Below are 24,435 nucleotides of genomic sequence, written 5' to 3' on the forward strand. Positions count from 1 at the left end.
TCTCTTAAAAAAAAAAAAAGAAAGAAAAAGATCCGGATAGAAGACTTCCAGGAAAAACGTATCCATTAATAGCGTTTAACGAAACAGTTGCTGAACATGGGAACAACGTTCAGAGCTGGTTCTCTGAGCACATTTGTTTTATTGACCCGAATGGTTGATATGTATCACCCTTTGCCAATGGAAGGTGGTCTCCAACCCCCCATTTGTGGCCAGTTAGGAACGAGGCCGCACAGCAGGAGGCCGGTGGTGGGTGAGTGAAGCTTCATCTGTATTCACAGCCACTCCCTATCGCTTGCATTACTGCCTGAGCTCCACCTCTCGTCAGATCAGCCGCAGCATTAGATTCCCACAGGAGCGAACTCTGTGCATGCGAGGAATCTAGATTGCCACTCCTTATGACAATCTAGTGCTTAATGATCTGTCACTGTCTCCCATCCCCTCACATGGACTGTCTAGTTGCAGGAAAACAAGCTCAGGGCTCCCACTGATTCTACATTATGGCAAGTTGTATAACTATTTTATTATATATTACAATGTAATAATAATATAGTGCACAATAAATGTAATGCACTTGAATCATCCCAGAACAACCCCCCACCCCCAGCTGTGGAAAAATGGTCTTCTACGAAACTGGTCCCTGTTGCCGAAAGGGTTGGGGACTGCTGCTCTATAAGATCCCATTTCACTGGTTGTAAAAATAATGGCTTCATTGCATTGTACCTTGAAGTAAAGGTTATTTGTTGTCAGGATGAGGATCGAACAGTTCATCTTTACACAGGGCCAGACAAGTGCTAAATCTCCTAAGACATTACCTGTGATCATTTGGTTGTTGAGTCAAAGTTGCAAAAATTAAGTATGATCAAGTAGAGGCCGTGAAAGGATTTGGGGGAGCAGGACACAAAGTAGACTGCATATAACCTTCAAAAAGGAAGCCTCTTATAGCATCAGTAACTTAGCCTTCTATAGTATTTCTCGTTTTTCTGTTCTGGACCCAGTTGACATTCTCCAGTTATTCCATTGCCCATGACTGAGCCATCACCGAAGTTAAATTCCCTGTGAAGTTTGTGTAACATAATCCGTATATGGTTAATAATGGTTCCTCTGATGTTAAGGGGGGTATGGTTGAGATGGCTCTTCTGACTGAGTAGCAACACCCTAGTGAGCAAAAGTGTGCGTGGAAGAGTTACATTTTGTGCAAAGCAGACCAGTCCTCAAGCAATACAGATGGCCATTAGGCACGGACGTGACTGTCTCATTCTCAGTTACACAGAGGCACCAATCGGTTCTTCCGTTGTAGTGACACTACCAGTAATTGCACCTGTATGACTTATCAAGAATAATATTGACAAATACATATCTGGGTTTGTGTGTTGTCCTTTTGCTTGCCTTGGTTTCAGTAGACACCCCCCAAAGCTGAATGATGTGATACAGAACTATTCGGCTGGGCGTGGTGGCTCACGCCTGTAATCCCAGTGCTTTGGGAGGCCGAGGTGGGCAGATCACGAGATCAGGAGTTCGAGACCAGCCTGGTCAACATAGTGAAACCCCGTCCCTACTAAAAATACAAAAAATTACTTGGCATGGTGGCAGGCGCCTATAATCCCAGCTACTCAGGAGGCTGAGGCAGGAGAATCGCTTGAACTGGGGAGGTGGAAGTTGCAGTGAGCTGAGACCACACCACCGCACTCCAGCCGGGGTGACAGAGTGAGACTCCGTCTCAAAACAAAACAAAACAAAACAAAAAACCTATTCATAATATCTCTATATGGTGGCTGTAATTGGACAGAGTCATCGGCTTCCCTGGTGAATATTACAGATAGCATCTTCACATACTAGGTATTCATGGCAGGGAACAGATGTGTTAAGTTTATCAAGGGTGCCTCCTGTATAGCACTGCAAGCCTGATATTTCCACACTACAGCTACCAACCCAGGAAACCATCACTAAGAGGAGCAGTAGGAAGATCAGCTGACTTACACCAAGGCTCAGTAATTGCAAACAGTGGAGTGAGCTCCTATGGGGTGATGGTTCACCCAGCAGCAGGAATTCCTTGGGAAATCCTAAAAAAGGCCATGTTTGTTGATGTGTTAATTGCCTTGAATGCTTTACTGGTGACTGTAGCTATGATTCTATAGCAGCCCTAACAACGGAGATGTCTAATCTCAACTAATCTCTGATCTAAGATCAACAAATGTATCATCTGTGTCAAAATCACTCAGAGCTCCTTTTTCCTCTTTGTAGCTCTCACGCTTTGGATACGCTCCTCTAATCCTGTCTGAAAGAGCTAAGCTGACCCCCACCACCGTTGGAGGAAACTCCTGGAGCAGTGCTGGGGTTTTCACTGCAATCAGCTGCTCCAACTTTGTCTTGTACATGGCTCTTTGACCTTGGGCTTGTGGATTAGGGGCCTGTGGAGGAGCTCTGTGACTGCTCTGATATCTGTGGATGGTTCTGAGGCATTGTATTTAGTGAAAAAACTGGAAACCATATGCATGTCCATGAATAAAAAAATGGGGCATAGGCCGGGCGCCGTGGCTCACACCTGTAATCCCAGCACTTTGGGAGGCGAGGTGGGCGGATCACCTGAGGTCGGGAGTTCGAGACCAGCCTGACCAATATGGAGAAGCCCCATCTCTACTAAAAATACAAAATTAGCTGGACGTGGTCGCGCATGTCAGTAATCCCAGCTACTCGGGAGGCTGAGTCAGGAAAATCGCTTGAACCCGGGAGGCGGAGGTTGCAGTGAGCCGAGACCGTGCAGCCTGGGCAATAAGAGCGAAACTCCATCTCAAAAACAAACAAACAAAAAAACAAAACAATGGGATAGACCAATTTCTAGTACTTCTAAACTATGGAATACGATACAGCTGATAAACCAAAACACATTAGATCTATGTGATTTCTCTTAAAGGATGTTGATTATAAGTTTCAACTTGTTTAGAACAAGCCCATATTCATCAAAAATTCTGTATGCACCGGTGTGGTGGCTCATGCCTGTAATCCCAGCAGTTTGGGAAGCCAAAGTGGACAGATCCCCTGAAGTCAAGAGGTCGAGACCAGCCTGGCCAACATGGTGAAACCCCTTCTTGTGGAGTAAAAGTTAAATATTAAATTTGAACTCAATTGGACTTGAACACAAGGAATGGTTACGTGCCAGAAATCTGTCCCTGGGCACTTGCTCAGGAACGGATGGACATACTGATTGTTCTGATAAATACATCATCTGCCTCGAGGCAATAAACAAAACCTTGAAAATAGGCTGACCTTTCCGTGTTCCTTGAGTCCCATGACAAAAGGCCCTTGTGCCTAGGCCTCATGCCAAAAAGAATACTATAAAAAGGTCAGGCCAGGTGCGATGGCTCATGCCTGTAATCCCAGCACTTTGGGAGGCCAAGGTGGGCGGATCACCTGAGGTCAGAGGTTCGAGACCAGCCTGACCAATATGGTGAAACCCCCCATCCTACTAAAAATACCAAAAATTAGCTGGGCGTAGTTGCTGGCACCTGTAATCCCAGCTACTCAGGAGACTCAGACAGGGGAATCCCTTGAACCCAGGAGGCGGAGGTTGCAGTGAGCCGAGATCGTGCCATTGCACTCCAGCCTGGGCAACAAGAGTGAAACTCCGTCTCAAAAAAAAAAAAAAAAAAAAAAGGTCAGGGTCCCAGACTACGCTGAAGCTCCACGAGACCTCTCCTTCTCTGTGCATGGACCAGTGGCTGACTCTGGAGCCCAGGCCGTTGCTTCCCGGTCTGGTGATGAATCCTCCATTGTCTGGTGAGTGTATATATGCTGATTGTTTTTTTTTCCTCACTGCTATTTGCTCAATGCACCTTCTATTTTATACTTAAATGAACCTAAAGTAGTTTACAATCTGCACTTATGTGTGAGTGCTGTGTGTTTGCTTGTACCTGTGCACTCCCCACACAGAACATGTCTCTACTGAAAAAAAAAAAATTAGCCAGGTGTGGTGCATGTGCCTGTAATCCCTGCTACTTGGGAGGCTGAGGCACGAGAATCACTTGAACCTGGGAGAGGGAGGTTGCAGTGAACCGAGATCATGCCACTGCACTCCAGCCTGAGTGAGAGAGTGAGACTCTGTCGCACAAAACAACAACAGCAACAAAAATTAGCCAGGCGTGGTGGCGTGCACCTGTACTCCCAGCTGCTTGGGAGGCTGGGGCATGGGAATCACTTGAACCAGGGAGGCAGAGGTGGCAGTAAGTCGAGATTGCACCACTGCACTTCAGTCTGGGCAAGAGAGCGAGACTCTGTCTCAAAAAAAAAAAAAAAACTATATGTGGGTATATTTGACATGTCTTGAAGAAAACTGTGGAAGGGCACTCGTTAAACTGTTAACATTGGTTATCTCTAAGATATGAGGAAGAAGGATGGAGACCTCTTTTAGAGGATTCTATACCTCTAGGGAATGATCGTTAGCTTGTATACATCTTTGGATTCCTTTACCTGATAAAAAATTAGTTTTGTCATTAAAATTAACAAAAATATTAACTTTGAGCCGGGCGCAGTGGCTCACGCCTGTAATCCCAGCACTTTGGGAGGTTGAGGTGGGCGGATCACCTGAGGTTGGGAGTTGGAGATCAGCCTGACCAACATGGAGAAACCCCGTCTCTACTAAAATACAAAATAAGCCAGGCATGGTGGCACAAGCCTGTAATCCCAGCTACTCAGGAGGCTGAGGCAGGAGAATTGCTTGAATCCGGGAGGCAGAGGTTGCAGTGAGCCAAGATCAAGCCATTGCACTCCAGCCTGGGCAACAAGAGTGAAACTCTGTCTCAAAAAAATATATAAATTTTAATTTTGGTAGGTAAAGGATGACTAAATTTTTCTTAACCTACCCAACAGCACCTAATAAAATAAATCAATAAATATTCTATAAATATTTGAGAAAGGAGAGACAAGAGAAGGAGGAACAGGCTTAGTTAAGTATGTTTGGTAGCAATAAAAAGATAACCATTAATGGCAACGATGAAACATTGTAGAACCTTTAAAAAACAGTGGATGGGGCTGAGCGCGGTGGCTCATGCCTGTAATCCCAGCACTTTGGGAAGCCGAGGCGGGTGGATCACGAGGTCAGGAGATCGAGACCATCCTGGCTAATACGGTGAAACCCTGTCTCCACTAAAAATATAAAAAACAATTAGCCGGGTGTGGTGGCAGGTGCCTGTAGTCCCAGCTACTCGGGAGGTTGAGGCAGAAGAATGCCGTGAACCCAGAAGGTGGAGCTTGCAGTGAGCCGAGATCGCACCACTGCACTCCAGCCTGGGCAACAGAGTGAGACTCCGTCTCAAAAACAAAAAACAAAAAACAGTGGATGGGAGGAAAAAAGATACTTGATAAGCTGGCAAAATAAATGGGAAAAAGTGAAAAAAACAAAGTCTGTAATGAATAATAGACACCAATAAAAGGGATAAGGTCAACACTGCACTTGTTCCAACAAATGTAAAAGGGTTGAATTTACCTATCAAGGAAAACAACTTCATATTGGCTTTAAAAACTCAGCTAGATGTTATTCATCTAACTCAGCTAGGAGGTATAGTTCACCTGCTGAAACATTTAAAACAAAGTGGACATCTAGGCAGGGCACAGTGGCTCATGCCTGTAATCCCAGCACTTTGGGAGGCCGAGGCAGGCAGATCACCTGAGGCCAGGAGTTCGAGATCAGCCTGGCCAACATGGTGAAACCCCATCTCTACTAAAAATACCAAAATTAGCCAGGTGTGGTGGCGGGTGCCTGTAATCCCAGCTACTTGGGAGGCTGAGGCAGGAGAATTGCTTGAACCTGGGAGGTGGAGGTTGCAGTGAGCTGAGATTGTGCCACTGCACTACAGCCTGGGCAACAGAGCAAGCCTCCATCTCAAAACAAAAACAAAAACAAAAACAAACAAAAACCAAAGTGAACATCTAAGAACAAAAATCTTATTCACATTCTACAAATATTGTTAAAATATTTCAGAATACGACCTTGTGTGGTGGCTCACGCCTGTAATCCTAGCACTTTGGGAGGCCGAGGTGGGCAGATCACGAAGTCATGAGTTCGAGACCATTCTGGCTAACACAGTGAAACCCTGTCTCTACTAAAAATACAAAAACTTAGCCTGGTGTGGTGGTACGTGCCTGTAATTCCCATTACTTGGGAGGCTGAGGCAGGAGAATCACTTGAACCCAGGAGGTGGAGGTTGCAGTGATCTGAGATCGTGCCACTGCACTCCAGCCTGGGCGACAGAGCGAGACTCTGTCTCAAAAAAAAAAAAAAATTCAGAATATACCTAACAAGATATGTGCAAGATGTGTATGAAAAATGCTATAGGTGCCGGGCGCAGTGGCTCACGCCTGTAATTCCAGCAGTTTGGGAGGCCGAGGCTGGTGAATCACATAAGGTCAGGAGTTCAAGACCAGCCTGACCAATATGGTGAAATCCTGTCCTGACCAATATGATGAAATCCCGCTAAATATGAAAATTAGCCGGGCATGGTGGTGTGCGCCTGTAGTCCCAGCTACTTGGGAAGCTGAAACAGAGGAATTGCTTGAACCCAGGAGGCGAAGGTTGCAGTGAGCTGAAATTGTGCCACTGCACTCCAGCCTGGGCCATGGATCAAGACTCTGTCTCAAAAAAAAAAAAAAAGAAAGAAAGAAAAATGCTATACGGCTGGGGTGTGTGGTGGCCCATGCCTATAATCCCAGCAACTGGGGAGGTTGAGGTGGGAGGATTGCTTGAGCCTAGGAGTTAATTACCAGCCTTAGTCACATAATGGAGACCCTATCTCTACAAAAAATAAAATTAGCTGTGTGTAGTGGTGTAGGCCTGTAGTCCCAGCTACTCAGGCAGCTGAGCTGGGAAGATCACTTAAGCCTGAGAAGGCTGCAATGAGTTGTGACTGCACTACTGCACTCCAGCCTAGGCAAAAAAGCAAGACCTTGTCTCAAAATAAATAAATAAATAAATAAAAAGCCCGGGTATGGTGGCTCATGCCTGTAATCTCAGCACTTTGGGAGGCCAAGGTAGGCAGATCACCTGAGGTCAGTTCAAGACCAGCCTGGCCAACATGGTGAAACCCCATCTGTACTAAAGATACAAAAATTAACTGGGTGCGGTGCACGCCTGTAGTCCCAGCTACTCAGGAGGCTGAGGCAGGAGAATCGCTTGAACCCAGGAGGTGGAGGTTGCAGTGAGCCAAAATTGCGCCATTGCACTGCAGCCTGGGCAACAGAGTGAAACTCCGTCTCAAAAAAGAAAAAAAAAAAAGGAAAACTATAAATTATACTGAATGTTTTATTTTCCTATTGCTGTGGTAATAAATAACCATAATGTTAGTGGCTTAAAACAACCTAAATTTAATATCTCATAGTTCTATAGGTGAGGAGTCTCACCAGATTAAAGTCAAGGTGTCAGTCACATTTTGTTTCTTTTTGGAGGCTCTAGGGGAAGATCCCCAACACTTGCTCATCCATGTGTTGGCCGAATTCAGTTCTATGATGTGGGATTGAGGTCTGTTTCCTGGCTGTCAGCTGGAAGCCACCATTAGCCCCTGGAGTTCTCTCCCTGCCCTTGCACATAAGCCCCTACATTTCTTTCTTTTTTTTTTTTTAATTATTTTTTTCTTTGAGATGGAGTCTCGCTGTGTTGCCCAGGCTGAAGTGCAGTGGTGTGATCTCAGCTCACTGCAACCTCCGCCTCCTGGATTCAAGTGATTCTCTTGCCTCAGCCTCCTGAGTAGCTGGGATTACAGGCGGACGCCACCTCACCCGGCTAATTTTTGTATTTTTAGTAGAGATGGGGTTTCACCATGTTGACCAGGCTGGTCTCAAATGCCTGACCTGGTGATCCGCCTGCCTTGGCCTCCCAAAGTGCTGGGATTACAGGCGTTAGCCACCGCGCCTGGCCCGCCCCTACATTTCAGAAGCAGCAACAGGGCATGGAATTCTTCTCATGCTTTGACTCTCTCCTGAGATTAGATTGGGCCTACCCAGATACTTCAGAATAATCTCATCTCCAGATCCTTAACCTTAATTACATCTGCATAACTCCTTTTGTCACCTTAAGGTAACATATTCACAGGTTCCAGGAAATTAGGGAATGGACATGTTTGGGAGGCGATTGGTTTGCCAGCCATAATGAAGGACATAAACAAAAAAACCAACTTAAATGGCACATTTAAAACTTGTTGTGATACCCTACCTTGTTTAAACCTGAGTGACTCTCTCCTAGCAGAGAGAGCTGGACAGACTCCATTTTAGTTTCTTTGCTTGCAGCCCCCTTTATCCCCCTAAGGGAGTAACTAGTGCAAGCTGACTCCAAGCACATCCAGGAATTCACCTGCTGATAAGATATTGAGGCAGGCTGTACCAGCAGCTCCTGGGAATGTGCTCGGTGGAAGGTACCTAAAGCCCCTGCATTTATCTCTTAGTGATAGTTTAAGCCCCTGTACCTGGAACTGTTTATTTTTTGTAACTGCTTCTATAACCAATTAATTTTTTTAACTTTTTGCCTATTCTGCTTCTGTAAAACTGCTTCAGTTAAACCCCCCTCCCCTATTTAGACCTTAGTATAAAAGAAAATCTAGCCCCTTCTTCAGGGCCGAGAGAATTTTGAGCGCTAGCTGTCTCTCGGTCGCCGGCTAATAAAGGACTCCATAATTTGTCTCCAAGTGTGGCGTTTCTCTATAACTCGCTTGTTTACAACATTGTCACATTCTTAGATGGGAAGATTTGCTATTGTAAAGATGTTATTTCTGCCTACATTAGCCTACAAATTCGGTGCTAGATGTTCTAATAACTAAAGTTGAATTTTTTTCATTAGGTGAGTGGATAGATGCTCAGAGAATATATATTGTTTAGAGAAATAAAGGAAGGTGACTTTGCAGACTTTAACTCAGGTAGACCGCGTATGTTTTTGAGACAAATACACCAGCATTCTGCACGAGGGCAAAGTAATGTTTCCCATTGTTTCCAAAATCCTGTTAATATCCAGGATTTGCTGGGCACAGTGGCTCACGCCTGTAATCCCAGCACTTTGGGAGGCCGAGGCAGGCAGATCACTTGAGGTCAGGAGTTCAAGACTAGCCTGGCCAACATGGCGAAAACCCATCTCTACTAAAAATACAAAAAAAATTAGCTGGGCATGATGGTGCACGTCTGTAAACCCAGATGCTCGGGAGACTGAGGCACAAGAATTGTGTGAACCCAGTATGCAGAGGTTGCAGTGAGCCCAAGATCACACCACTGCATTCCAGCCTGGGCGCCAAAGCGAGACTGTCTTAAAAAAAAAAAAAATTAGGATTTTTCTGGTCACCATTTTTTAGGCACACATTGACTGATACTTTGAACTGTCTACGGAGACTTGTTCCATCCTTTCCTATTCATAACCAAGAGCTCAAAACTGTACCATAAGTATACTTTAACTTTAGTTCCCCTAACACATCATTTTTATACTTGACAAATGTGAAACTCGTGTTGTTATTATTATTATTTGTTTCGAGACGGAGTTTTGCTCTTGTTGCCCAGGTTGGATTGCAATGTTGCAATCTCAGCTCACTGCAACCTCCGCCTCTCAGGTTCAAGCAATTCTCCTGCCTCAGCCTCCCGAGTAGCTGGGATTACAGGCGCCCGCCACCATGTCAAGCTAATTTTTGCATTTTTAGTAGAGATGGGGTTTTGCCATATTGGCCAGGCTGGTCTCGAACTCCTCATCTTAGGTGATCTTCCCGCTTCGGCCTCCCAAAGTGCTGGAATTACAAGCGTGAGCCACCGCGCCTGGCCTCGTGTTATTTTTCTGTCCACTCACACAGCTTTATGAGAACTTTCGGCAAAGGTTTCTGATGGATGGGCATTGTATCTTCACTGTCTTGAGATTTAGAGAAGAAACTGTTTAAGAACTACTTCCATCATGATGCATCCTCAGGAGATGTGGATGAACTGCGGAGATATGGGGTGAAGATGAACAAGAGATGAGTGAGTTTGTATCTCCCTCTAAAGAAAGTGGCTTTTGTCAAAATGTACTTGTAAAGAAGTGTATAGGCTGGGCAAAGTGGCTCACGCCTGTAATCCCGAAACTTCAGGAGGCTGAGGCGGAAGAATCGCTTGAGCCCAGGAGTTGGAGACCAGCCTGGGCAACACAGTTAGATCCCGTGGGTAAAAAAGTGCAAAAATTAGCATGGTGATGCATGCCTGTAGTTCCAGCTCTTCGGGAGCCTGGGCTGCAGTGAACCGTGATGGCCCCACCACACTCCAGCCTGGGCGAGTGAGACCCTGTCTCAAAGAAAAAAAAAAAAAGGCAATTAACCCACAATTTTCAAGGCAATTGTTATGCTTTATTACAAGAAGTGTTTGAAATGCATACCATTTGTAGATCCCTAGAAGTAAAATAGTCACCTTTGTTTACACTCACACCAAACACAGTTTTTGGAAGAGATATCGCAGACTTCATTATTATCCCCAGATTAAAGGTCAGTTTTGAGTCTTTTTATTTTGTTTCGACCTTATTACCTTCCTAGCCAAAACATGGAAGTAAAACATCTTTTCTATGTTAATACTGCATTTCCAGGGATCTTGGGGTGTTCCGGGGGAGGGTGCGGTCCCTTCTATGTCATGGCGGGGTGTGGACGCGGTCGCCTTCTCCTGGCGCCGCGGTACCTAGGACAGGAGGAAGAGGCCAGAAAGGGTCCAGGGAGGCTCAGGCCGGGTCTGCGACTTGCCGGTGGGTGGCGGCAACGACCCTGTGGGCACCAGCCCGTCAGACGGCCCCAGCTCCCAGCCCGGCTGCGAGCCCTCTCCAGCCTGCAGCCGCTCCCCTCCCGGCCCTACTCCCCGCCCGGCACTGACGTCCAGCCCCGCCCGTGCAGTGAGGCCAGAGCCTGGTGTAGCCCCACGCGGGGCCGTCCCATCTTCGAAGTTTTCTGGTGACTGGGTCGGTCCCGCAATGATCTCAGATCGGGGGGGAAGCCAAGGGCAACGGGACACCCTGATGTATCAAGCACCGCCCCCTGGAGCCCCATCGCGCATGCGCACCCTGGAGGCAAGCGCGCGAGGCACAGGGCGCGGCTTGGGGAGGGAGGAGGCAGGGCGGTGGTTGGGCAAGAGGAGAGCCACGCCCACCACGGAACATCTCTGCGCATGCGCTGGGGGCCAGCTTCTGGTACTTTTGACGCGTCTGCTAACGTAGTCCCTCAGTGCGCATCCGGACGTCGGAGGGGGAGGTTTTGGAATTCGCCGTTCGAAAGCAGGGACGTAAAGCCCCACTTCGTCTTACGTTTCGAAAGGAAGGCGTCTGTTGGGCCTTTCTCTCAGTCGTGAGGGAGGCGTCGACGGCCTGCGGTAAGTTTTCTGCTGACGGGGTCTCTCAGGACCACCGCAGTGGTCTCTCTGGAGTGAGGGACGGGAAACGTGCCGGGCCCCGCGTTTGGGGAACGCAGCGTTTTGCTTCAAGGCTGCGGCCTCAGGGCGCCGAGCGGGGTTTCTAGGGCTCGGTTCCTGTCGCGGCGGTCGCCGCCCGCGCCGTGGCTCCGCCTCCCGGAGGTTCCCCGACTGTGGCTTCCGGGTGGCCAGGCGCCGGCTTCCGCGACTCGACTTGTTTTTCTCTCGGTTTTTTAGGAAGTCCTGAGTTGAGGCTTGCGGGATCCTTTCCGGAGAAAGCGCAGGCTAAAGCCGCAGGTGAAGATGTCCAACTACGTGAACGACATGTGGCCAGGCTCGCCGCAGGAGGATTCGCCCTCGACTTCGCGGTCGGTCGGGTCCAGCCGGCGCTCGTCGCGGTCTAGGAGCCGCTCTTTTTCCAGAAGCTCTCGGTCCCATTCCCGCGTCTCGAGCCGGTTTTCGTCCAGGAGTCGGAGGAGCAGGTCAAGGTCCCGTTCCCGAAGGCGCCACCAGCGGAAGTACAGGCGCTACTCGCGGTCATACTCGCGGAGCCGGTCGCGATCCCGCAGCCGCCGTTACCGAGAGAGGCGCTACGGGTTCTCCAGGAGATACTACCGGTCTCCTTCGCGGTCCCGGTCCCGGTCCCGTAGCAGGTCGCGCTCTCGGGGAAGGTCGTACTGCGGCAGGGCGTACGCGATCGCGCGGGGGCAGCGCTACTACGGCTTTGGTCGCACAGTGTACCCGGAGCAGCACAGCAGATGGAGGGACAGATCCAGGACGAGGTCGCGGAGCAGAACCCCCTTTCGCTTAAGTGAAAAAGGTGGGTGGGTCATTTGCCTTTCCATTTGTGGTAATGTATGGCGACAGTATATGAGTAGGCTAGGGAACCAACGTTGCTGTGTAGTTTCAATATTAGTTCCTTTAGTGCCCGAAATCTTTTTTGTTGGAGGAAAGAGGGAGGACATTACCTGTATTTAAGTGGACAGCATTCTCTTTAGGGTTAAAGGTCAACTGGATGTTAAATGGCTCAGGATGTAGGGAACTTTTTTCCTATTGGCTGACTGTTCTTAGTGGGTGGAGCCTTTTAAATGTTATGATTAAGTTAAAGGTTCTAAGTTAACGTGATTGGGAAGAACAATATCAAAACACGCCTTCTTTTAGTTGACATTATTACTGAATAAAATTGGATTGTCGAGTATCCTAAATGACCTAGGAGGCCGGGCGCGGTGGCTCACGTCTGTAATCCCAGCACTTTGGGGGGCGTAGGCGGGTGGGTCACTTGAGGCCAGGCGTTCCATACCAGCCTGGCCAACATAGCTCACTGTCTAGTAAAAGTACAAAAATTAGCCGGGGGTGGTGGTGGAAATACACTTTAGTAGTGTATCAGTATTGGTTCAGTGGTTGTGATAATTATATAAAGAATCTATAGCAGAAAACCCTGGTTTTCAGAAATACATCTTTGAAGAGAAAGCAAAATAATATCACTATTAGCTAGAGAAAATTAAGTACAACAAAAAGACAAAATAATAGGATGCTCAGGCCTTAAGAAAACTGAAAACTAATTGTTGAGATAATTTAAGAATTTTATTCTTTTCAGCAAGAAATGAGCTGGAGAATAGAATTTTCAGTGAATAAAGTTACACAGTTGTCCCTCTGTTCACTCGGGGGATTGGTGCCAGGACGCATATGGAACCCTCGCGCACACTTGGGGTTTACAGTCTCTCAAACACTGTGGTACTTTCTATCTGCATTTAGTAAGGGGGAAGAAAAACAAGTATAAAGTGGACGAGCACAGCTACTAGTGTTCAAGGGCAACCTTAGTTTATCTATTATAAAACAAGTGACTTAATATATTTAATACCACAAAATAACATATTTATTGTGTAATTCTGAGTTCTCTTGGGAAATAACTACCAGATTAATGAGTATTTTAAAGTCTCTCTTTTTTTTTTTTTTTTAGATCGAATGGAGCTGTTAGAAATAGCAAAAACCAATGCAGCAAAAGCTTTAGGAACAACCAACATTGACTTGCCAGCTAGTCTCAGAACTGTTGCTTTAGCCAAAGAAACAAGCCGTGGAATAGGTGTATCAAGTAATGGTGCAAAGCCTGAAGTAAGTATTCTAGGTTTGTCGGAACAAAACTTTCAGAAAGCCAACTGTCAAATCTGATTAGCCACTTATATCTTAGATTATACTTTTTGGGAAGTCTAGAGATGTATGTAATATGCTAAATTCAAAGTAGCAAATCTGAAGATAGGCAATGTCATACCCATGAAAATGGGAGATTAATGAGCTTTATTTGGCCGTGCATGGTGCCTCATGCCTGTAATGAGGCAGATGGCTTGAGTCCAGGAGTTCAAGACTAGCCTGGGCAATGTGGCAAAACCGCGTGTTTACAAAAAATACAAAAATTAGCCAGGCATGGTGGTGCATGCCTGTAGTCCCAGCTGTTTGGGAGGCTGAGGCAGGAGGATCTTTGAGCCTAGGATGCTAAGGTTGCAGTGAGCCAAGATGGCACCATTGCACTCTAGCCTGGGCAGCAGAGCGAGCCCCTGTCTCAAAAAATACATTTATTTTTTTCATTTTCAGTTAACACTGTACTCTTATAACACCGTTATTAGCTGGTACTTTGGTGATTTCTATTACTAGTTTTTCTAAGCGATTTACAGAGTGTTTGTAGCTTTCATTTGCAGCATTATGTTCCCACAAATTCTGTACTCAGCATATACAGTATAGTTTATCTGCTCTATTTCTGTCTTATAGAAATCATGAATGTGGTCTGCAGACATTGATGAAGATAATCTGTTGGTAATTGATACATGGGCTAAAGCATCAGAGGTTTAATTTGAAGTTTATGTTCACACACTGAAAACTTAGTTTTTTTGTTGGTAGATCCATGTGCATGCTAGAATTTGGGACAGGTACTATTTGCATAAAGTATTAAAGTCAATTTTTAAACTAAGCAAAGGTACACGTTGTAACGGTGGGGCATCTGTGAAAAAGATGTCCCTTTCATAATATGTGCAATATATTCCAGATGTTTTGAGAGATTACAGAAGAGGAGGCCTGCTTCACTTGCAGATAAGTTTATTATAATTCTCCAGAAATGTGCAGGATGTGCATTAGCAAATTGCACTGTACTTTTCACTCCAGCCTGGGTGACAGAGCAAGACTCGCGTCTCGGGGGCTTAAAAAAAAAAAAAAAAAAAAAAAGATGCTGTATCTAAATGAATCTGTGTAATTGGGCCCAGATGTGGGTTTGCTCAGTATTAGTAGACAAGGTCTTCGTTCAGACAATTAGGTGCCTAACTGGCAAATGCCTTAGTTTCTTAAAACGTATTTTCTGATGTGGCTTTACTTTTCAAAAGTTAACTTGATTCAACCTGAGAAAACTGATTAAAAAATTAGTTTAAATTTGCCAGCAGGGAAGTAAAATAATTATGGGAAGAGTGTCTTAAGCCTAATATTAAATCAGTTTTGTTAAGGGGAAAACTCAATAGTTCTGTTACTTAGGCTGTTAGATCCAAGTTGATTTTTGTGTCTACAACTAAATTTTGTATACAATTAGGCTATTTTTTAATATAGGATTTAGAAACCAAGGGTATGTGTTTTAAAATTACACTTTTTCTTAACCTGTCTAGCTGTCGGAAAAGGTAACAGAAGATGGAACTCGAAATCCCAATGAAAAACCTACCCAGCAAAGAAGCATAGCTTTTAGCTCTAATGTAAGTATATCCAGGCATTGAACACTCAAAAATTGGATTTAGGATGTATTTTTGCATCTTTGTGTTTTTATCTTTGTGGTGATAGTTGGGGGCCTACTGACACACTTTTTAAATAGAATTAAAATCATTTGTTTTTGAGCCACTTTTATAAGTGGCCATTATAATGGGTTCATAATATATATAACATTCACATTAGTTCCGATATTTTGCCATTCTTTTAAGTGTCCCCCCTTTTTTATTGAAATATTTTAAAGGGAAATCTTTAGAATACTCCTTAATCACAATGTTTTAAAAATAAGAGTTTCAAAAACGAAGCCTCAAAATCATTATACCTTGTGTATCTTGTGTATGTCCAGTGTCTCCCTGCTGCCCCAGTATCTTCACTTCACTTTTTGAATCAAGCTACAATTAACGTTCACACCATGTGTTTGGTTGATAATCCTTTTTTTTTTTTTTTTTTGAGACAGAGTCTTGCTCTGTCGCCCAGGCTGGAGTGTAGTGGTGCAATCTTGGCTCACTGCAGCCTCTGCTTGCCTCCTGGGTTCAAGCGATTCTCCTGCCTCAGCCTTCCGAGTAGCTGAGACTACTGGCGCATGCCACCACGCCCGGCTAATTTTTGTATTTTTAGGAGACAGGGTTTCACCATGTTGGCCAGGATGGTCTACATCTGACCTCGTGATCCGCCCGTGTCAGCCTCCCAAAGTGCTGGGATTACAGGCGTGAGCCAGCACGCCCAGCAATTGATAATATCTCTAAGGCTCATACATGGGATTATTTAATGTACTTTTTTGTGTGAAAAAAGTGTACAATGTATGTTTGGGAAGCTGACTGAATTTGTTCTTTTACAGAATTCTGTAGCAAAGCCAATACAAAAATCAGCTAAAGCTGCCACAGAAGAGGCATCTTCAAGATCACCAAAAATAGATCAGAAAAAAAGTCCATATGGACTGTGGATACCTATCTAAAAGAAGAAAACTGATGGCTAAGTTTGCATGAAAACTGCACTTTATTGCAAGTTAGTGTTTCTAGCATTATCCCATCCCTTTGAGCCATTCAGGGGTACTTGTGCATTTAAAAACCAACACAAAAACATGTAAATACTTAACACTCAAATATTAACATTTTAGGTTTCTCTTGTAGATATGAGAGATAGCACAGATGGACCAAAGGTTATGCACAGGTGGGAGTCTTTTGTATATAGTTGTAAATATTGTCTTGGTTATGTAAAAATGAAATTTTTTAGACACAGTAATTGAACTGTATTCCTGTTTTGTATATTTAATAAATTTGTTTTCATTCTTACAGTCTTTATTGTATATATATAACCTAATGGATCTTTATTTAATGTAGAGATATAAGGAGGTGTGTGTTGATTAAAGCCCTGTTAATCCCAAGTCCAAGGCTGACTGGCCCTACCTGGGATTTTGAGAAATGCTGAATCTCAAGTCCCTACCCTAGACCTGCTGAATTAGAAACTGAATTTTAACAATATTCCCAATTGAGGTCAATACTTCAACTTGAAAAATTGCCCTAAAAAATTTATGGAATACTGGGCTTCAAGGCAAGAAACTAAGCCAGAAAGAGGAGGAATAGAATGCCTCATTAAGCTGTAAAATCTGAGGTATAGTTAAAATTATTATGCTTTCAAAAGTATTCTAAATAAACTTTTTTTGAGACGGAGTGCAGTGGTGCGATCTGGGCTCACTGCAAGCTCCACCTGGGTTCACGCCATTCTCCTGCCTCAGCCTCCTGAGTAGCTGGGACTACGGGCGCCTGCCACCACGCTTGGCTAATTTTTTTGTATTTTTAGTAGAGATGGGGTTTCACTGTGTTAGGATGGTCTCTATCTCCTGACCTTGTGATCCACCCGCCTTGGCCTACCAAAGAGCAGGGATTACAGGTGTGAGCCACTGCACCCGGCCAAAGTATTCTAAATAAACTCTTAATTTGAAATTTATTGGTGCTACTGTAACTGGGAAGGATTTTTTTTTGGAGACCGAGTCTCTCTGTCTTACCCAGGCTGGAGTGCAGTGGCACAGTCTCCACTCACCGCAACTTCCACCTCCCGGGTTCAAGCGATTCTCCTGCCTCAGCCTCCTGAGTAGCTGGGACTACAGGCATGTGCCCCCATACCCAGCTAATTTTTGTATTTTTAGTGGAGACGGGGTTTTGCCATCTTGGCCCGGCTGGTCTAGAACTCCTGACCTCCGGTGATCCACCCTGCTCAGCCTCCCAAAGTGCTGGGGTTACAGGTGTGAGCCACTGCACCCGGCTGGGAAGAATATGAAGCACATGATTTTTTTTTTTTTTTTTGAGACGGAGTTTTGCTCTTGTTGCCCAGGCTGCAGTGCAATGGCACAATCCTGGCTCATCGCAACCTCCACCACCTGGGTTCAAGCGATTATCCTGCCTCAGCCTCCCGAGTAGCTGGGATTACAAGCTTGTATTTTTAGTAGAGATGGGGTTTGTCCATGTTGGTCAGGCTGGTCTGGAACTCCCGACTTCAGGTGATCCACCAGCCTCGGCCTCCGAAAGTGCTGGGATTACAGGCGTGAGCCACCGCGCCTGACCCTTAAGCACATAAAATTTTAAGTGGGTATTACACTTTATGAACTAGAGAATCTAGACAGCTGGTCTAAGTAAGACTGATTTTTATAGACTCTTTATTTTTTAGAGAAGGGGTTTCTTGCTCCATCACCCAGGCTGTAGTGCAAACAGTCACAGCTTGCTGCAACCTTGAACTCCAGGGAATCCTGCCACAGCCTCTACCATACAGGCTTATGCCACCGCACTTGGCTAATTTTTTGGGGGTAAAGATGAGTGGGATTTCTGTTACCCTAGGCTGGTCTTGAACTTCTGGCTTCAAGCAGTCCTGCTTCGGCGCCCCCAAAGTGTAGGCATTATAGGCGTGAGCCACTGTGCCTGGCCTAAAATAATAGTTTGACCAAATGTTTTAACTTTCTTACAAGGATATTTGGTTTTTGAAGGATGGCATTTTACAGAATGTTATTAGAGATGAGTCTCTATCTCCATGGTTTTGTTCCCATAAATGCACCTGGGCTATGCAATAGAGCATGGAACAGGAAAGCACCTGTAATTGTGACCACTTCTGGGGAAGAGGAGGGACTAGGGTGAATTTCCTGTAGTCATTGTCACCTTCCTTTCACTACCTACATAGCTTGCAAGAAAAATTAGCGCCCTGCCTCTGAAGCTCCCAAGGTCAACTCTAGGCTTCACATTAAACACAAACAGAAGACAACCCAACAGATAAACGTGGAAATATACACATTAGAACATTTCTTTACAAACTACAAACGCGCACGGACCTGGCCAGGCGGCAGGTCTGAGCCGGGGTCCGAGACTATCCGTTTCCGGCGCAGCGCCCGGGATTTGCGCGGTCTCCGTTCGCGCTTCTGGGCTCCGTGAAGAGAAGCGTCTTCAGACGGGGTGGCTTGGCCTCCGAGGCCCTCGGCTAGCGACCCAGTCCCAGTGTCTGCGCCTCCCTCTCCCCTGCCATCGCCTCCTTCTCTAGGACAGACGTAGCCACAAACGTCCCTACCTCGATACCCCCAGGGAAGGGCCTGCCACCCATCTTGTCAGCCACAGTCTCCGCCCTCCCCTGGCAACGCTTCCCTCCACTTCCGGTAACAATTAACTGGAACCCCGGGCCTCACTTTTCCGGACGTAACCCGGCCCTTCCTGGGGGACCTAGGCAATCCCCGCCCCTGGCAGTCCTGGGCTGCGTTCGATTGGGCTAGGCCTGTGCGCAGGCGCATTGGGTGGAGAAACCTGGACCTGCGCTGGAGACGCGAGGACGCAGTGAGCTATGATCTCAGCCTGGGTGACAGTGAGACCTTATCTCAAAAACAAAAACCTGAAGGCAGACGTATCCCCCTCCGTCCTCAGATTTCCTTAAATGCCTTCCTTTAGGGGAGCCAGCTCACCACTTTTAAGTCAGTTTCCCGTTACAGCTCTTCATACATTTTTACATTTTCTTCTTTGCAGCACTTACATACATGTAATTACATAAGTGTGGAGTTGCTTGTTTAATGTAGTTCATTTGGGGTTTTTTTGAACCCCAAATTTTGAACGGATCTCGCTCTGTCGCCCAGGTTGGAGTGCAGTGGCGCGATCTCAGCTCACGGCAACCTCTGCCGCTTGGGTTCAAGTGATTCTCCTGTCTCAGCCTCCCGAGTAGCTAGAATTACAGGCGCCCGCCACCAAGCCCGGCTAAATTTTGTATTTTTAGTAGAGACGGGTTTCACCACGTTGGTCAGACTGGCCTGGAATTCCTGACCTCAAGTGATCCGCCTGCCTAGGCCTTACAAAGTGCTGGGATTACAGGCATGAGCCACTGAACCCGGCCTAATGTAGTTAATTTAAATGAGACATTTCTTAACCTCTATTAAAATAGCAAATATTTGGCCAGGCACTGTGGCTTACTCCTGTAATCCCAGCACTTTGGGAGGCTGAGGTGGGAGGATTACCTAAGCCCAGGAGTTCAAGACCAGCCTGGACAACAGAGCAAGACCCCGTCCCCTACCTCTGACCCTGCCACCCCCTCAAAATTGAAGTATTAGCTGGACATAGTTGCAGGTGCCTGTAGTCGCAGCTACTCGGGAGGCTGAGATGGGAGTATCCTCTAGGAGGCAGAGGTTGCAGTGAGCCAAGATTGCGCCACTGCCCTCCAGCCTAGCCAACAGAGCAAGACCTTGTCTCAAAAAAAAAAAAAAAAAAAAAAAGCAAATATAGCAGAGTAACAGGAATTTTCTCTATGTTATAGATGATTTGATAAAGCAATATTACAGGTATTTACATTCTTTAAGAATACAAAAATGTCAATTATAAACCAGGCATGGTGGCTCATGCCTGTAATCCCAGCTACTCAGAGGAAGAGTCTGAGGATGGAGGATCACTTGAGGCTGGGATTTCAAAACCAGCCTAAATAACATAATGAGACCCTGTCTTTTAAAAACAAAGTCAATTATAAAATTATTTTCAGTAAGATCACTTATCAGAATTACAGGTTTTGAAAGTTATGTTACTAGGCTTACATATGCTAAGTAATTAAGTTAATAAAGGGACTGTTTACAAAGTTGTAGACTGGGTAAGAAAAACCAACCCAAGAGTGAAGCATACCAGGGCTAGCAATAGGGGGAGCCATCACTACTACTATCCCAAAAGAGGCAAAAGAAGGGAGCAGCAATGGGAATCCAGAAAGTATAGGGCTAGGCCGGGCGCGGTGGCTCACGCCTGTAATCCCAAGACTTTAGGAGACCGAGGCAGGTGGATCACCTGAGGTCAGGTGTTTGAGACCAGCCTGATCAACAAGGTGAAACTGTCTCTACTAAAAATACAAAAATTAGCCGGGCATGTTGGCAGGTGCCTGTAGTCCCAGCTACTCGGGAGGCTGAGACAGGAGGGATAGAAGATAGTCTTCAGACAGAAGCGGTGACTACGGAAATATACCAAATCCATAATCCAGCCAGGGAATAAATACCTTGACCTCATTTCTTCCAAACCTCTGATCTTATGTAGGTACTATGCATTGGCAGGACCCAAGAAGGTAGAGGGCAAGAGAGTTTACTGATGCAGTCCATTCAGGCTAGCACTCAGGGACACAGAACATGGAGACCAATGGAGAGTAGTTCTAACAGGGCAGACAGAAAATATGTAGCACAAATTTTTTTTCAACAGGACATGGCAACAATTAAAAAATTGGAGTCTTATAAGAAGTCTGTTCAAATTATATTTATACATATTTATTAACAAAGAACAGAACAAGTGATGTGTCTAATTGAATTTTTCTAGATGCTGGAAGATCTTCCATCCTATGTGCTAGTCTTACAATGTGACATTGGCACTCCTTCTATCTAGAAGTAGGATTCAAGGATTAGGGAATCCTTGAATCTGTGACTATGGAGGGAGTGACACTGTCAATTCTGAGACTAAGTCATAAAAAGTGAAACAGATTCCACCTAGTTCTCTTGGGATACTTGTTCTTAAAACCCAGCCCCCATGCTTTGAGGAAGTCCAGGCCAATGGAGAGGCCAGCTGTGGGCGTTCAGGCCTACAGCCAACATCAACCACAAGACTTCTGAGTGAGGAAACCTTTACAATGATTCCAGCCCCAGCCCCTAATCTGACTGCAACTGCATGAGAGACCCTGTGTGAGAACCACACCAATTCTCAGACCTATGAGAGATAATAATAAAATAATATTTGTGCTAAGGTACCAAGTTTTGGGGTGATTTGTTATGCCACAATAGAGAAATGATACAGTTCAGAACAGTTTTTTTTTTGTTTTATTTTGAGCCGGACTCTCGCTGTGTCGCCCAGGCTGGAGTGCAGTGGCGCCATCTGAGCTCACTGCAACCTCCGCCTTCTGGATTCAAGTGATTCTCCTGCCTCACCCTCCCGAGTAGCTGGGACTACAGGCACACGCAGTCACGCCTGGCTAATTTTTTGTATTTTTAGTAGAGACGGGGTTTCACTGTGTTGACCAGGCTGGTGTGAAACTCCTGAGCTCAGGCAAATCACCCACCTCGGCCTCCCAAAGTGCTGGGATTACAGGCGTGAGACACTGTACCCAGCCCAGTTTTTAAAAATCACACAAATTATCATATTGCACAGAAAAGCAACATGGAAAATCCTGTGAATACTCTTAATAAATCCTTACAAAATCAGTTGAGCAATTTTTACCACATCTTTCCTTTCTATACTGCTTATCACTTCCAGAAACTTCTTTAGTTAATTACAAACATTTCAATTTTTTTAAGTCCAGATTTGCAGATTTTAATTTGCAATATAAACAAATTGGTAATATAGAGCCCAATTTTACTGGCAGGAATAGGATTTTTTTTTTTTTCAAGACAGGGTCTCGCTCTGTCACCCAGGCTGAAGTGCAGTGGTGCGATCAGGGCTCACTGCAGCCTTAACCTCCCAGGCTCAAGCAATCCTCTCACCTCAGCCTCTCGAGTAGTTGGGACTACCGGGGCAGGCTACCATGCTTGGCTATTTTTTTATTTTGTAGAGATGAGGTCTCGCTATGTTGCCAGGGCTGGTCTTGGACTCCTAGGCTCAAAGGATTCTCCTGCCTTGGCCTCCCAAAGTGCTGGGATTACAGGCTTGAGCCACCGTGCCAGCCAGGATTCTTAATAACACTAAAATAAGAAGGATATAAGCACTACTCTTCCCCAATAACTATTGGATTTCCTGAGAAATCCAAGAGGCACAAAACCACATGTAATTGTGTTTTGTTTTGTTTTTTTTGAGACGGAATCTCACTGTGTCTCCTAGGAGTGCAGTGGCACAATCTGGGCTCACTGCAAGCTCCGCCTCCCGGGTTCACGCCATTCTCCTGCCTCAGCCTCCAGAGTAGCTGGGACTACAAGCGCTCGCCACCACGCCTGGCTAATTTTTTGTATTTTTAGTAGAGATAGGGTTTCACCGTGTTAGCCAGGATGGTCTTGATCTCCTGACCTCGTGATCTGCCCGCCTTGGCCTCCCAAAGTATTGGGATTACAGGCGTGAGCCACTGCACCTGGCCTACTTTTTCATTTCTGTATCTAACTAGTAGTTGTTAGTGCAGAAAAAGATAATTTTCATATATTCCTCTTATATCCAGCACCTTACTGAATTATCTTAGTAACTTTAGCACTGTTAGTAATTCTGGCATTGCCTCTCCGCTGAGCATGTAAGAGTAAACAAGATGGGTGGACCCTGCTGTTCTCCAGTAATAACGCTGATGAGAAAAATGGAAAATCAACAGACAAAAATAAAACTTATGCAATTGGAGAGAATTAAAATAGTGTCAAATTGCAGTACTAAAAGTGAGACAGGGTAGTCAGGGAAGACCTTCTATTTTTAAAAATTTATTTTTATGGCCAGGCACAGTGGCTCATGCCTGTAATCCCAGCACTTTGGGAGGCTGAGGTGGGCAGATCATGAGGTCAGGAGTTCGAGACCAGCCTGGCCAACATGGTGAAACCCTATCTCTACTAAAAATACAAAAATTAGCTGGGCATGGTGGCGGGCACCCGTAATCCCAGCTACTCGGGAAGCTGAGGCAGGAGAATCGTCTGAACCCGGGAGGCGGAGGTTGCAGTAAGCCAAGATCGGTGCCACTGCACTCCAGCCTGGGTGATAGTGCAAGACTCTGTCTCAAAACAAAAAAACAAAAAAAAATTATTTTTATTTTTTAATTTAGAAACTGATTCTCACTTTGTTGTCCAGGCTGGTCTTGAACTCCTGGGCTCAAGCAATCCTCCCGCCTCCGCCCCGCAATGTGCTGGGATTGCAGCCATGAACTACCACACCAGGCCAAGGGCAAGACCTGCTTCTTGGAGAAAGTGACAACACCTTAAGCTCTAAATGGAAAGAACTTTCCACTTATGGGAATGAATGGCAGTACAGGTTCTTCCTGCTTACTGCAGACAAAACCAATTCACTGAAAAGTGCTACTGCAGTATAGAGTTGTATTAACCTGAGGCTGGCCTCAGGGAAGAAGGGTTACCACTCAAGTAAGTTTTCCTGAAGGGTCAGCTCAGAGGTTAGGGTATTTCATAGTTTGGTGTGGGCAGGGCACTAGGGAATGGGTGCTGCTGATTGGTTGGAGATGCAATCACAGGGGTGTGGACTACACTCCTCAACAGCTGAGTCCGCCTCTTGGGGGAGGAGTGGGGCAGAAGAAGCGGTTGGGTCATGGGTCACGAGTCTGGGTGGGGTCAGTTAGTTGCCAGAAATGCGAAAGTCTGAAAAATGCCTCAAAAGACCAATCTTAGGTGCTACGATAACGTTATCTACAGGAATAATTGGGGAAGTTACACATCCGATGTCCTCCGAAACAATGGCTGGTTATCGTTTACTACATTTTAGCAGAATTCTCCCCTCATAATCCTAACCTCCCGGTCTTTCATTAGTTTTATAAAGGCAGTTTCAGCCCCCAAACAAGGAGGAGCCCTGTTTAAGGAAGGGACTATGATCATCCTTGCTTAAAAGTTAAACTATAAATTCTCCCATGGTTAGCTTGGTTTATGCCCAGGAATGAGCGAAGACAGCCGGCCTGAGAGGCTAGAAGCAAGATGGAGTGAGCCATGTTAGATTTCTCTCACTGTCTTTGCAAAGGCGGTTTCCAGGAACAGCGTGCAGAATAGGGGGCTTTCTATCAGGCTCCTTTGGGTCATTTCTTCCTAGCCGTCCGATTCTGAGCTCTTCCCAACCCTTTTCTTGGCGACTTACCTCCCGCTGTCTTGGCCCACGCTACTTTTCGCGGCTGCGCAAGACTCTACGCAATCCAAAATATTTCATAGCTAAAAGGGTCCCAACTTCCGGAGACCTC

General features: G+C 45.7%; 1 protein-coding gene across 4 annotated transcripts; it reads left to right on the forward strand.

The window, feature by feature from the left end:
• The first annotated feature begins 11,101 nt into the window (after positions 1-11,101).
• RSRP1 (arginine and serine rich protein 1) lies at positions 11,102-16,399 on the forward strand. 4 transcript variants are annotated; one of them, XM_003810784.6, is made up of 5 exons: positions 11,126-11,331; positions 11,608-12,190; positions 13,331-13,482; positions 15,012-15,095; positions 15,944-16,399. In XM_003810784.6, the coding sequence occupies exons 2-5, from the start codon at positions 11,674-11,676 to the stop codon at positions 16,058-16,060; spliced, it is 870 nt and encodes a 289-aa protein (XP_003810832.1). In that variant the 5' UTR covers positions 11,126-11,331; positions 11,608-11,673; the 3' UTR covers positions 16,061-16,399. The 4 variants fall into 4 exon arrangements, with proteins under 4 accessions (XP_063450032.1, XP_003810832.1, XP_063450035.1 ...); XM_063593965.1 differs by lacking the exon at positions 15,944-16,399 and adding an exon at positions 14,134-14,178 and having other exon boundaries at positions 11,143-11,331; positions 14,408-15,089; XM_063593962.1 differs by lacking the exon at positions 15,944-16,399 and having other exon boundaries at positions 11,102-11,331; positions 14,134-15,089.
• The last annotated feature ends 8,036 nt before the right edge of the window (positions 16,400-24,435 follow it).

The sequence above is a fragment of the Pan paniscus genome, chromosome 1 (genome assembly GCF_029289425.2).
Source record: "Pan paniscus chromosome 1, NHGRI_mPanPan1-v2.0_pri, whole genome shotgun sequence".
Lineage (NCBI taxonomy): Eukaryota > Metazoa > Chordata > Mammalia > Primates > Hominidae > Pan > Pan paniscus.